We start from the raw sequence: 14950 nt of genomic DNA, 5'->3' as shown, positions 1-14950 counted from the left end.
ATAGAAGAGAAAGTAAGGAGAAGTTAACATCTACACAGAGTACCAGGACACCAACAACAGAAATACTCAAACAGCTCCACTTCAAGCAGCTCCTCTCTCACACACCACAAAGGGCTGTGAAGCATACCTGAGGATTAGCAGCCTGTTCCATGATTTTCAGCAGCAAGGTCTGATCCTGCTCCCGCACAGAGTCCTTGGAATCCCCCAGCCTATCCAGCAAGCTGGGCAGCACTGCAAAAGGAGAACAGCAACATCCAAATCCCTCAGAAGGAAATCACCACAGCCACACAGCCCCTCTGCCCCTCAGAGGAGGGTGAGACATCAGAGCTGTGCCACAGGAGGGGAAAGGCAGCATCACTTACCTGTGCCGATCTGAGCCTTGAAGCGGTCCTGCAGGCGGGACACCAGTGCGGAGATGATGTCGATCCCCAGCAGCACCACCTGGAAACAGAGGACAGGTGTCAGCATCAGGTTGAGGCCAGGCAGGAAGCAGACCCTGTGGGCTCGCTTCACAGGGCTTCCAGGAGCACGGAGAGCACTGAGCTGTGGTGCAGAACCCACACTGTTGTACACAGAGTGCACGTGTGCTGTATGCGTAGAGACCATAGCACATGGGAACAAACACCTTAATTAATTGTTATTACACTTGTAATCAGGAAATGGCGTGCACTGACATCCGTCTCACCATTCGCCTGCAGAAATTAAACGCAGCTTTGAGGAGGTAACCAGGATCTGAGGAGGGCGGTTCAGGCAGTGCGACTTCGCCCAGGCGAGGCCGGGTGCTGCCGGCAGGGGGCGCTCTCCGCCACACTCCCGCCGCGCGGCCCGGCCCCCTATGCAAATCGCCCGGCGGACGGCGCGGAGCACGCTGGGTAGCGCCCCTCCGGCCCACAGAACGCCTTCAACCGAGGCCGCGAGGGGGGAATAGCGGGGCCCAGCGGGAATAAGTCCCGCGGACCGCGCCCCCGAGCTGATGGGGCGTGCGAGCAGCGCCGAGAGCGCGCGTCCCCTCACCCTGACCCGTGGCGCGGTCGGCTCGCGCTTAGGGCGGGCGCGCGACAGCCCCTACCAACCGTCCTTATCTTGGGGTTGCGTGGCCGCTCGATGAACGCGTGGTGAGAGCGGCACTGCTAACGCCTGAGCAACACACGTAGCGCCCGCGTGCGCGCGCGGCGCAATTTTTGGAACCTCGCACCGGCGCGTGAGCCCGGCGCGTTTCTCACACGGCTGCGCGCAGACCGACCTGCTGTGCGCGTGCACGGCGGCCGCCACGTTCACCTACGGGCTGCGGCCCTTTGTCCTGAGCTTCGCCCCGCCCCCACCGCTGCAGGTGATGTCAGTGTGGGGGCCGTAAGCAGGTCACGCAGCAGCCGGCTGTGAGGATCTTAACGACCCACAGAGCACGAAGTCAGCACTGTAGGAAATCAGCGAGAAAAACAACCTGTGCTACCGACTGGTGCTGCTTCTGGCTCCTCCCAACTCAGTAGTTAGGTGTCTTGCTCACAAACACTGCCACTGCACCATGCACAACTGCTGCCAGCTGAGCATTACACGGCCACGTCCTCAGCCAGGAAAATGCAGCTGGCCCTGCAAGCACTGAGATCACGCATGTGTCAGACGGAGCATGAGCTGCAGCTCTGCAGACAAGGCACCTCTCAGGTGCTGAAGGCAGCACGAAGCATCGCACATAACCACATCAGCTGTAGCAGCTCAAAGCTCCTAGCACAGAAGCGCTGACCCCAACTCCACCTGCAACGCTACAGAACAGAAAATGCTGAACACACTGTAGGTGGAAGCAAAGTGCTTGTGAGGGGTTAGCTAGCACCTGGAAGAACAAGGCAGCCCAGCACAGGAGCAGCCAGGGGTCTGCTGGGGGGCTGAGCAGGTGCTGCTGTGAGGCACCCATAGACCAGAATGAACAGGGCAGAGGCCATGCACCAGGTGTTAATGTCCATTGCTAGAACACACCAGTAAAGGTTTTTCTTGCCTTGTTTGGTAAAAACACTTATAAGTGTGCAATAGCATTTTCAGCAGCCATTACTTTTGCAAAGCTCTGGAAAGACCCTAAGAACTGAAGCTTCCCCAGCAATTCCCAGCCTTGCAAGCAGAATGCCTAAGCAGGACCTACACACACCTGTCTCCAGACACTGCCATAACCTGTAACAGCATCATCATCCCACAGCAGCCAACTCCAATTGAGAAAAGAAGCACTCAAGGTACTTCGCTAGCTGCAAAATGAAAAACTGCATAGACAATAACCCAAGAGACAGATGTAAGGTACAGAAAGGAGCCACAGCAAGCAAGAGGGAGCACGTCATCCACACAGGAAGGCATCATTTCAGCAGGAGCCTTACTCCTGTGAAGCTGCTTCTTTAGCACCCTGAAATCTTTCTGCCAGGCTGCACGGCAGGGTCACTGCCAGCAAGTGTGAGGTCTTCCCAGAGATGAGCTGAAACATCCATCAGTTGACCACAAAGGAAGCCCATAATCACACAAGGACAATGACCTAAATTCTGCTAAATTCCACCTTTGATTTATCACAAAATTCCTGTCTGGAATTCCCCCTTGGTTTCTGCCAGAGTCCTTTCTTCACTTTTTGTTGCTAAAGGCTGCTGGAGAATGCTGCTAGCATCATAGCATTCCAACTGCCAAGTGAAATAGCACTAAGTATTCTACTGGACAGTGGAGCAGGAGGAAAAGATGGGAGCAAGCAGGCTCCTGGCTCAGCATTCAACCAGCAGAGCTCCAACCGGTCTGTAACCCATGCAGGTCTGTTCCAGCTCTTAGTACAGTTCTCCATCAGCTCAGGCACAGTCGTTACTATTTTAACATCTGGCAAGTAGATATCTTTCAAGAATTTGAAATATCTGGTCTAGGAAACAGCAATCAAAATAAAAAAAAAAAAAAAGTATCCCCGCTCATTCAGAAAGTAATGTTAACTGATGACAATGCTTTGTACATGCTCCAGATCCAGACACTGCAGCCACAAACACATAGGAAATCAGCATTCTTCTGCTTCCTGAATACTTTCCCTCTCTTCAACGCCCACTGACCTCTGAATCTGTCCCTTTGCCTTTCTGTCACTGGTGAGATCTGGAGCAACAGCTGAAGCATTGCTCCACTGAGCTCCCACACGAGAATAGAACATCTGTTTTCCTCCCTCAGACTGCAAACAGACAGCCCTTCCATCGCTTCCAACAGATACTCAGCTATATGAGAGAATAGCAGAGCACACTGCATCTACATTAGGGCACACCTATGGGCCACTCTGGCACACAGCATGCAGTCAGAAACCCAGAACAGGTTTCTCAAGCAGGCTACCTGTCCCCAGATGTTGGGGGCTGAGCCAGCCACCCATAGGCAGGGGCAGACTTCTCACCAGGGCACCAAAGCAGCAGATGCCTGCAGAACAGCTCTGGAGCAGAATGTGCACCCAGACCTACACACACTGCAATTCAGTTATGTACTTATAGCTTCTCTAACAAGCTACCTAGAAAATCCAGTTACATACAGGTAATATTCCACACCATCCTATACACCTGATATTCCAAGTCTGAAGTGGGTGATGATCATCACCACAGGGCAGCTATTCAACAGAAGAGAGTCAGACTGCCTTACTGCAGCCCTGTTGGAAGCCTACCACTACAGCACTCTCCCCCACGGCAACAGCCTGACAATATCTGGGTCAGGGTCCAGCTGAGGCATGTGGATGGGCTGATGCTGGTGAAGACACACACCTTCCTGCAGCTGAAGCATTCCAACCTCCAGAGCTGCTAAACCAGTGAGATGTTTCACAGAAGTCACTGAATTCCTATAGAACAAAATGAAACAGAAGTGCCGCAAGAGAAGAGGAGGGAATGCTTCCTACCACACTGTTTGAAGGAACCAGCATTTTCCTAAGGGAAACCAACATGCCCAGATAAAACAGCTGATAGCACAAGAGGAAAATCAGTTGGAAAATTTTAGGGACAAGCCACATACATTTACTTCCAGAAATGCACATAAACATGTGAGGCAAATGCTTCCTGTCAGTGCTCCAAGGTCTATGACACACTGAAAAAAGCACTCTTAGGCTGGAGATGCACAAGCAAGTGTCCCTCAGTTCTTGTGGATTAATATAAGAAGGGAATTAATTCAGTGTTTAACTGAACCATTAGCTCTTGGATTAATTATTTCAAATGGAACTCTTAAGAAACAGAAATACCTCAGAGGAACAAAAGCTGCAAGCACTATACAAGAACCCACTCAGCTCAGCCTGTGCACAATGCTGGCACTCTGGGAAAGCACCGAAGCCTGCAAAGGAATCAACACAATTCCAAAGAGACAGCAGCTCTTCAAGCCTTGGAGCCAGAGCAGAGCTCAACAATAAAATCAGATTGTGGAGGTCTCCAGGGGCCAACCAGTTCAACATGCTCCCATCCCACTGCTCAAATTTAGATCAGGTTGTTCAAAATTATACTAAGCACTTTGTTTTGTTCAAGCCTTAATATCTAGGCCTTCAACTGCCAGTGATTTTAAACATTCATTAACACTTGAAATAGTTTTATGTATTCTAGTTAGAAGCAGCCCTGTCCATTTACGAATGGATTTAATGAGCTCCTCTGTCACCAATACCAAGGCTTTGCTGGCAGACTGTGAAACAGATGTGTTTTAATCCTTCTGTAGGCACAGAAGCAGATGAGACAACTCTTTGTAGTCCTCCAAGGCTCCAGCTACGTGACCCAATCCATAACAACCGTAGATTTCTAGTTTTCTGTAGGTACCAATGACCTAAGAGACGGACCAAGCAGCAAGAGCAGGGGTGTGTGTGTGTCTCAAGTTCACACCAGCCACAGCAGGCACTGGTACATTCCTCACAGTAATGAAAAGGCACAGCGCTTTTAGTTTATTTACCTAGGAGGTTTTGTTTAACTTGACAACATCTGATAAAAGTAAAAAGTTCAAAGCCGTACACAACGATAGGCTCCAATTACTGCTCCTCTCTATCAGTCTGTGTCAAAGCAGCCTGGCTCAGGAAGGAGGCTGCTGCCTGCCAGCTCCTTGCAGTATGCGGCACTGAGAATAGGAGGTTGAGTTTCACAGATAGCAACTATGTCAGGCTAGGAAACAGCACTTAGAGAAACAGGAGTTCAGATAAGGCGATGCTCAAAGATAGAGCCAACACACACAAAATGTTTCCCTGATAACATTGCTCCTGCTGCTTATTTAGAGATCCAGCAGCGGCTTTTTCTTCAGTAGAGGCTCTGTAAGAAAAGCCATGCACCTCAGTTGCTACGTCTTACACAAAAGGAATGACATCAACTGATTACGGAGGGAACCCTACTACAGTTGTGTCTCTGTGCCCTTCATCTATTTCCTCCTGTAATGCAGGGCTAAGAGCAACCTGGCAGGACGGGGGAAATATAAACTGATGTTTTCCAAGAGCTTTCATATCCTCATCTGGAATTACAGAGCATTATTACTACCATAAACTTGTCATGGTGAGATCTAGCAGTCTCATCTGTATGTTGGAAGAAGTGTTGTTTGGCTATTCCATATACATCTGCCTGCAGTGCTGGGGCTGTGCCAGCATGCAGTCCAGTTATAAAGTTCAGCCTAAGATCTATACATGCAGGGAGAAAAAAAAACACGCAGAGCTACTCTGTACACTCACATCACCATTTAAAGAGATTTCTCCTCTCTCCTTCAAAGGACTTAAAATGTTTTGAGAGCATATATATATACATTCTGTTCCTCGTCTTCAAATTCATACATCAAAGAAGATGCCACAAACACAAAGCACCATGGAAGCAAAGCACAGATTCTTCATTAACTCTTTCTTTAAAGAAAATAGCTGCAAGAGACACAGGCCTTGCATTCTTCTGGCACATTTTGACTTTTTGTCAACCAAATGGTAAGGAGTTACCTACTCCAGCAAACTTGCTTTAGCAGGGGGTTGAACTAGATGATCATCTATTCTGTGACTCTGAGCTGGGGCATACTGCTGCAGGCCTGATTCTGACCCATCATGCTGGCACAAACCCAGAACATGAGGTGCAGTTGCCTGCACCCACATAATTCTCCCCAGAAACAGAAGGGCACAACAATCTGCAGTCATTGCACATTTCTTACCCGCAGATGACTTCATTCAGACCTTTAAGACTACCTAAATGTTACTAGGAGGGAGAAAAACAGTTGCAGAAACACATTTTTGGATCCTAAGCTGCCCGAGTCCGCTGGGCAGCCTGTATGCTCTTTGAAGAGTCGCCCAATTATGTGCTGACCTCACATGTGCCTTGCTGGTTTCTTGGATGAAGTGACTCATTAAATAACCCAAGAGAGTGAAAGCTTTTTACTTTGTAAGACAGATTAATTCAGTTGCATTGTTTTACCACAAAATCCCTCTGGTTCACTAAATAATTTGGCCTAGAAGTCAGGATATGGCAGCACCAGCACCTCTGGTGTCATTTGTACCAGATAGAACAAGGAACAACATCATGGCAAAGCAGTCTCACTCCCTGCTCCACCTTAAGCTGAAATCCCTTCTTAAAAGGGTTTGAGAAAGGCTATAATACCAATCAACACCAGCACTAATTGTATTGTTCCTTTTGCCTGCGTGAGGCAGCATGCAGGCAAAATAACATGCAGGCCAATAACGCTCTTCCAGTTGACAATGCCTCTGTGAGGATGTGGAGGGATGCTGTTTTGCTTCCTGGACAGGAACCAGGAGGCTGCCAGCAGACTTGCATGCATCACAGCCAGGGCTCAGCTCCAATCCTTCAGTGACCCTCCAGTCCTTCCACAGGAGACACAGCTCCAAGCAGCCCCAGCAACAGTCACACTGCATTACACCTGGCAGGGGGCAAGCAGCAACATCAGGAAAGATCTTAATGGACCTCCTGGGCCAGGAACCCATGTGCCAGTCCACATAGCAACTGGTAGAAATAGCCTGGTACAACATAACCCACTGGCTGGGGGATTCTGAACTTTGAGCCTCCGCTGCCTGTGCTCCTGGAGCTGTGACACCGAGCGCTATGCAAAGAGCCAGCCCAGCACATGCCCCACTGATCACACTGCAGCTTGCAGCTCTCCTTTTCCACGAAGTTTAACCAGGAGAGCCCAAACCAAGAGAGCTTTCTGCTCACAGGAGTTGCTCAGAACCTTCTGGAGCAGACTTAAAAGCCACCAATTGCTCCTTTCAAGCACTCGCTATGTTCTTCTGGCCTCTATCAATATAGCCTTCCAGGCTGTACAGCCAAGAATTTCACTCAGACTGCCTTGGGCCCTTCTGTCTCTGAGGGTTATGATCTCAGTGCATGTGTATCAATTGCCTCATCTTTCACAAAAATGCCTTTAATTCACATTATCACATTCAGTTGTAGCACAAGTTCTTACACTCAGGGTGACAAATCAACGTTGTGACCCATTTGTCTGCCACAGCACGAAAGCTTCACCACGTTGTCTCCTCAGTATGACTGGAGCTGTGCTCACCCCATCTGCCAGCCTGCTCTTTTCCCTGCCACATGCTGCGGCCTTTCCAGAGATTAGAGATCTCTGCCCACGGTGATGCTGTTAGAGCTCCATCCCACATCTCCCCCCACCTCCCCTTTGTTAACGACACTGCTGTAGAGCTAGAGCAGAAACCTGGAGAGCGTGGAAACCAGAGCAGCAAGTGTAAAACAAAGACTTCTCTAGAGGATCTTTTTTGAACAGTGATGTCACACCTTCAAGGGCATGAAAACCATTAAAGAAAGGCATCAGCAAGGACCCTGCCTTTGTGCAGCTCTACCTGCAGGCAGGAGAGGTCCTTTGTACCCTTTGGTTATTCAGCAGCTTTCTAGTAGGAGAAGTGCCTTGATCTCAGAACCTCACCAAATCCAGCAGTTAGAGATGTCTCAGCACAGACAAAGCACTGCCATGTGCTGCACAACAAAGTACAAACTGCCAGCTTCAGCTGACAAGCACACTGAAGAGATTTTGCTAGCATGGACTTCAAGAAGGGTGGCAATCAACTTTTCCCTCTAAAAGAAGGATAAAGATAAATCCTCTTAGATTAGCTGGAAAGGAAATTAGCATAAAGAGGAGGACACTGAAACCAAGTAATTCAGAAGGCTTGGAAATCATGACATCATGTATCTTAAGCACAGGTTGAGCAACTGTCTGACAGAAGACATTAAGGCTGAGGTGAGCCTTACACTGCCTTTCCCCATGTCTGAAACTCACACTACATCCTTTCTTCCTTCCCTTCCCCACAGGACTCCTTCACCAACTCCACACCAGTGACTCCCAACTTAAACAGAAAGAACAGACTTTTCTTCATCACAGAACTATTGTGGGCCCAGCTCTGAGAAGCACGCATGCCGTGACATTTCTTGGCAGGACAGCCAAGGGAAGCTCTTCTGAGAAGCACTTTTTTCTTGCTGCAAGACACGAGGAGGCATTTGGATTCCATCACAGAGCTGCTCCGAGACCCAATAAAACTCCGCATACTTGTGACATTCATTATTCAACAGCAAACAATAGGCCATAATACACTTCTGGCTATTCTGAACACCCATGCATCTAACTTCACAGACCACACATGCTGGATACTGTATGAAAAAATCTACATTAGCATATTCAGCATGCTCTAGACTGACTTCCTTTGCAATACAACCCAGTCGTGCTGCTCTGCCACAGCAAGACCTGCTCCTGAAGCCAGACTAACACAAACCAAACCTCTCCCAGTTAACTGAACTCTTTTCTGCAACACTATCAGTGAGCTTAAAACATTTAGGAAGTCTCCAGGCTGCCCAAATCAATATAAAAGTCAGTTTGGCTTGCAGCGTTTTTGTTCATTAGGGACATTCCAATTCCACTGTACTAAATTGCATCAAATCAAATGAAGAACGTATTTTAAAAAGGTCTCAACAGTTTGTTGTTCTTCTACAGGTAGGCACCAAACCCTCCATTCATCATTAATGACCCTACAAACAAGCTGGCTGGATGGCTCTTTTGTCTACTTGGCACAGCTCAGCTGCAGTGCAGGCCCATAGTCTGCAAACCTGGAATACATCATCACCATCTCTGTTTTACAGCCTCACAACTGAAGTGCAGTAAAGCTTTTGCCCAGCAGCAGAGAATAAGGTTGGCTGCAAGCAAAGGGTCAACAGGAGGCTCCTCAGTATTGAGTGCTCTTCACCATCACTCTCCTCTCATTCATACACCTGAAATGAAATCCACACAGCTCATTTCAGGTCTGGCTGTCAGCAGTCCTCACCAACTAACAGAGCTGCAATCTAAGTTTCATTATGTCATATTCTAAGTTTGCAAGATGTTGAGGGCACGAGTGGGGAACAGCAAGGCTTCGCCCTCCACTAGTTCCCTAAGAGCCCCAAGGTGCCAGAGACAGCACCCACCAGGAACCACTGCCACAGCCAGCAGCTCAGCAGCAGCCAAGCCCTTCCTGCGGCTCCTGAGCAAATTCACACGGGTGGTTTTAGGAACAAGGCCAACAGAGCAGCCTGGGTGCTTGAATCCTGCCAATGCACTTCTCCCTTCTTTAAGCATGCTCCTCAAGACCTTGGGGAACAAAGCATCATTAACCTGGAATGAGAAGCAGCTGCACGTGGTATTAGCTCCAACACCTGTGCACCTAAGCAAGAGAAAATACCTTTTCCCCTCAGAGCTAATCCCTGCAAGGGTACTGCCTTCCCGGCAAGCATTTACTCCGGGAGAAATTCACTTCCCACTCAGTTCATCACAATCCAGCAACTCAGACAGATGTCTCTGATCCGTAACTGGAATCTTTAGAGATGCACACAAAACCCAGTCTGCAGTATTTCAGTCACGTTTTTGTATCTCAAGGGACAAGTGATCCACCCAGACTTCACGCTGCTAAGAGTCTTTACCACAGAAACCTATGGAGAGGTCTTCATTCTTTTGGGACTAGACTTAAAACTTCAGAGAAACTATGCATAAAAAGAAGAGTGTAAGAAATGACCAGGGGTTTCTTCCCTGCTGCAGCATCACTCAGCCCAACAGCCTCCTTGATGCAGATGGAGGAGGGCTCTCCCACCACTGCTGTGCTCCAGGAACTTATTCTCATCACAGCAGGCCGGTGAGGCTCAATAATAACCTGGAAGGGAAAGCTCTGGGTTCTATGGTGAGCAGAGCAGCAGTGACAGGCTCCAGGAACTACACAGCCTAACGCATCTGACAAAGCAAAAAAGGGAAGAAGCATCTCCACACAAAGTAGGCAACACCAAGAAAGAACCTGTATGTTATTTGCAAGTGCTTCTACATCTTCAGGGCAAGTATCCTGCACCGCTTTCCAGTCAAACCAACAAAACCTGAGTTTTGTAGCTCAGAAAAAGACTGGGGAGGAGAAATCTTAGAGAATAAAGTCAGAGAAAGCAGCCTGTTACCTCCTGCCTAGCTCAGGAGCACGAGCAGAACACACACCCTCAGCAGGGCTGCAGGACAAGGATGCTGTTGGCTTTGGAAGTCACATCTTCCTGGGCTCTGGGATGACACACAAGCTGCCTGGCCTGTGCCTCACTGATTTCCCAGCAAGAGCAGAAGTTCATTGGCCCATTTCCAAATTTTTCTGTAGGACTGTCCTGCTACTTCATTTGTGAGCTTGGGACTACATGCAGCCTCCCCATCAGTACCTGGTGATTAAAGACCATCCCATCAATATTTAAAGCAATCCAATCTCCTTGACAGAAGAAAGTACGTTTGTACCAAGTCTATCATTAAGTCAAGTGAAAAGCTGCATGCTCAAGTGATGGGTTTAGCCATTTTGCTGGTTTGAAAATACTACCAGATCCTTTTGGATGAAAAGCAGAACTGAAAAACAAAAACAAAAAAACATTAATCTCATCCTTCCAAAACTATTTTATTTTCCTTCTTTTGATCTAGCATCAAAGACTTCCAGGTTTCGCCTATCATTAACTATGGCAGTCAGAAACACAGTGCATCTCCAACTTCCTTCAGAATATGTAAGGGAAATGAACGTGCATTAAATATTTCCACATCAGATCTTGCAAGGAGAAGCAGAGGCCTTGCCTCTTACCAGGCAAGGGGTTTTTGTTTGCTTAAGTACTGAACAGCTCTGGTGAAGGCCTGAGCTCTCAGACATCACTCAGCCTGAGGGTTCCAGGCAGACGCAGTTCATACCACCTTAGACCACTACACAAGGCATGCTCCATCATCGCAGTCTGAGGCCCACCAAGTCTAGAAAACTACGCAAGGATGAAAGAGGAGGCTCAGATGTCCTTCGTTTAGTGCACACAGACCACATACTGTTCTTTACTAACAAAAGAGCATCAACAAAACTGGGAGACCAACAGATACTCTGCAAAAGGAGCACTTTACCTCCCCTTGGCTCTTCACTGAGCGCAGACACAAGCCTGCTTTCAGCAGAAAGCCAGAGCTCACTGCGTTAAGGAGGAAAGTAGCTGTGCAAGTCAAATGAAGAAAGTATCCTCCTTTTCAAGCTTCTTTTTAATCTTTTGATACCAGATAAAAGAAAAATAAGATCTTTCAGGTATGCAAGTGTTGCTAAAATGAACACTGAACAACAGAGGTTCAAAAACCCAGACACAAACAAAAACAATATCCAAATACAGCTTAAGTGTGTCAGCTGCAAACACAGGGAACCCATCAGTGAGCACAGTGATCCTGTGGCTCAGCCTCACCTGGGGGCAGTGCCCACCTCCCACCCTGCTAAGCCTCAGCCCTTGATTGCAAGGAATACAGTGCACCTCCAACCCTGCAAGGATGAGGGCATACCATGGGTCCTGGGGCAATCCACACAGTCCCTCAGCTCTTACATCTGCTGCAGAGCACAACTGCCCTTTGCAATCAAAGGCATAACTCCAAATGACAATCCAGTTAGCAATTCCAGTAAGTCAGCCACTCTTTTCCCTGCTAGTTACACCTATACTGATTCTATTCAAGCCAAAGGAGATTCTCAATTTTCTCCAAAATAACCAAGAACAGAATACAGAATGTCAAAACAGCATTGTTTGGAAGCAAGGGGACAGCCTTCTCACACTACTGATCTGGGAAGGGCAAAGGAAACAGCAAGGACATGGGAACAAAAACTCATTTGAAACAGTGTTATCTCTCATCAAGCCATATTAAAGAACAGAGCCAGCAAAGACCATGACCTCTTTACTCCTCTATTATTTGCACCAAAATCCGATTTTTAGAGGCAGAAGGGGCTCATTAGGTCAGTTAATCTGACAGCCTACACAGTACAGTTCGTGGAATCCCAACCAGCTCCCTCAGCTCCAACACCAATTATGTTCTGTGAACAGAGCATTTCTTCTGGAACAGCATCGGGACTTAACCTGATTTAGGATCTTCAAATCAAATAAAGGAAGAAGATGAGAACTAAGAATTCTGTACAGTGATTTATTTTTTGTTAACAATACAACCGTTGCATATACCTCAGAAAAACAGACACGAGGATCCTCCACCCCACCAAGATCCACATGCAGCAGTTTCCAAACTTCTGAAGCGTACATTACCTTCATACCTCTCTGATAAGGCTATGGATTACTTCACAGCAAATGCAAGCAAGCAGTGGTCTCACTTCTTTCTAATTATCTTTTATAGCTCCCTAAACAAGGATCTGAGCTCCACAGGCACCACAGGTGTCAAAGCTGCAGTACTCCATGCAGCCTGCACACACACCAAGAAGGCTCACACTGTCCCCATATCAATTCCCATGGCAGTGTCCTCCCTCCCCCCCCAAAAAGCTGAACACAGAACAGCCACAAGTTTTCCCCATCTTCTGTTCTGTATAAGCTTTATACAGAAAACATCATCTTTCACAAACATTCACACTGCTATAGTAATTGGCATAAAAGATGATTTCTGATAAGCCCACATTTAATTGGCCATTAAAAAAAAAAAACACTGTTAAGAAAAGCAATGTGTTTTTACTTCAAAACCACCAGGAGTATAATAAGGAAATGCAGACTTGCAAGCTTCAAAAGAGAGTGGGAAAATCTTAATCTTCCATCACACACACTGACTTCTGTAACAAAGAAGCAAATAGGATTTGATAACCCCAATTACTTATTAAAGGTTAGTGTGGAAGGAAGCATCTCCTAGAAAAAAAAAAAGCCATAAGAAACAAAATTCAGACAAATTATCCTTATTAACAGATATTACTTCAAGACACAGATTTTATTTCAAGCATTTCATGTGTTAGCTGTGTTATTTACCCAAAGTGATGTCCCATCTCCAAGCAGGCAGCACAGGGGCTGTGCTAAGCAGCTGCTGGGGTCACTTTGAGTTCCTCCTGACTTCAGAGGCAGCAGGAGCTGGCTGTCAATGAAGCAGCAGTTTCCCATTGTCCCAGCCTTACCACACCTTTCCTGAATACAGAAGACAGCTCTTGAGAATTTTCAGTTGCTGCTCAGACAAGTCTGGCTGCAGAGCTGTTTTCTGCATACACTCTATCATCACACGGCTGCTCTCACAACCCTAAGTGCCTGCCTAATCCCCAGAGAGCAGCCCCCAGCAATGCCTCCTTTTCCCCTTAGCTTACAGATGCCACTCACAGCTGCTGATAGCTTTTCAGTAAGTCAGAAGATAAACGGGCTGGAGCAATCTTCCTGCCCTCCCCAGAGCATTTGCTGGCCCACTTCTCATCCCAGTGAGCACCATCCCAAAGTCCTGCCCTCAGCTCTCCTTGCCTGTGTGCTTACTTCCCTCCTCAATTAAAAAGAGGCACACGACAACCTGTCCTCCTGCTCTGTTCTCCCAGAGGATATATGCCATGGGGAAGGCAGGTATCCACCCTCATCTTTTGCCACAACTCCACCATTTCTCAGACCAGCAGCTCCCCTCTTCCCAGTATGCACAATCTCCTGGCTCATTCACCCTCCTCACACTCCCCACAGGACCTTCCCTGAGACTTCAGAGCTGCCACCACCACTTAGCCTGTGTGACAGCCAGATCTGAGACACGGCCTCACACACCACTCCCCACATCGTCTCAGTAGGTGTCACTTCCTTCAAAGCACAGCCAGAGCACAACACTGTATTGGAGCTGCAGCAGCACCAAATGAGGATGACAGTAGCAGGACCACCTCCATCCCTCATCCAGTAATTATGCTGATGTAGGACCAACAACCCTGAGATCACCATAAAACACATTCCTGAAAAATCCTTGGGATAGATTTGCACTCAGGTTTTAAAAAGGAAACTCAGAGGCACATTGCAGCAACTAATCCTAACTCTCTAACTTAAACTCCCTTCCCTTCATCTCGTTCCCCTCCTTTACAGTCACTCAAACACTTGGGGAACCCATGAGATCTGCATGCCCAAGATGACCAGCAGACATGGCAAGTAGCCTTCTTTTCAGACAGAAGTCATTAAAACACCTTTCTTCTGACCTCATAACAGAGCCACCACCTACAAAAGCATTTCCAAGTGATCTTCCATCTACACCACACTCTTCTGCTCCAATTCCCATGCACTAATTCCTCCTGAAATGAAAGATGCCTGAACGAGCTGTTAAATACCATCAGCCAGCAGTACTTCAGCTGCAGCACACTGAAGGGTAAACATCTGGGATAAGACCACTCTGCTTCCTACTATTCACCTCCTCCTCAAAGAAGCAGGCCTGCTGAATATGAAGCATCTTTCCAGCAGCACCGCATGCACACTCAAGAAACACTGTGTGGCTTTGACTTGATCGATGATCAGTTATTCACTGATGATCTAAGGCAGCTGGTAGAGCTCTCAAAATTAAGCTGTGCTACAATAAAAGCTAATTAATGTATTTATAGTAAACTAAGGGGAATGGTGTTTTTTAATGCGCATCAAGGAAAAAATTTGGTAGTTGCAGGAGTGAAATACAGCCTCAGTGTTAGTGCCAACATCAGTACCCACTGCCAGGGACAGCAGAAGAACGTATGCACAGCCAAACCCTTGCAGGCCATGAACTACTCCAATTCTGTCTTAAGAAA

The 14950-nt window shown here is 47.6% G+C and overlaps 1 protein-coding gene and 1 non-coding gene across 16 annotated transcripts in view; one reads left to right on the top strand and one right to left on the bottom strand.

Annotated features, from left to right (window-relative positions):
• The window catches only part of CLASP1 (cytoplasmic linker associated protein 1), a 155319-nt gene that overhangs the window by 121059 nt on the left and 19310 nt on the right, over positions 1 to 14950 (bottom strand). For all 15 annotated transcript variants that reach the window (XM_042878002.1, XM_042877984.1, XM_042877987.1 and 12 more), the window contains exons 3-4: positions 363 to 441; positions 128 to 231 (exon numbers count right to left, since the gene is read on the bottom strand). In XM_042878002.1, the coding sequence (XP_042733936.1) occupies positions 128 to 231; positions 363 to 441 (183 nt within the window). The remainder of the gene's footprint in view (positions 1 to 127; positions 232 to 362; positions 442 to 14950) is intronic.
• On the top strand, positions 1072 to 1189 carry LOC122183760. The gene has a single exon (XR_006180355.1). It is a non-coding gene; the product is annotated as a U4atac minor spliceosomal RNA (small nuclear RNA).

The sequence above is a fragment of the Lagopus leucura genome, unplaced genomic scaffold, assembly GCF_019238085.1.
Source record: "Lagopus leucura isolate 7727_CA_CO unplaced genomic scaffold, USGS_WTPT01 Super-Scaffold_100019, whole genome shotgun sequence".
NCBI lineage: Eukaryota > Metazoa > Chordata > Aves > Galliformes > Phasianidae > Lagopus > Lagopus leucura.
Note: the sequence above shows the minus strand (reverse complement) of the source record. Positions and strands in the feature narration are given on the sequence as shown.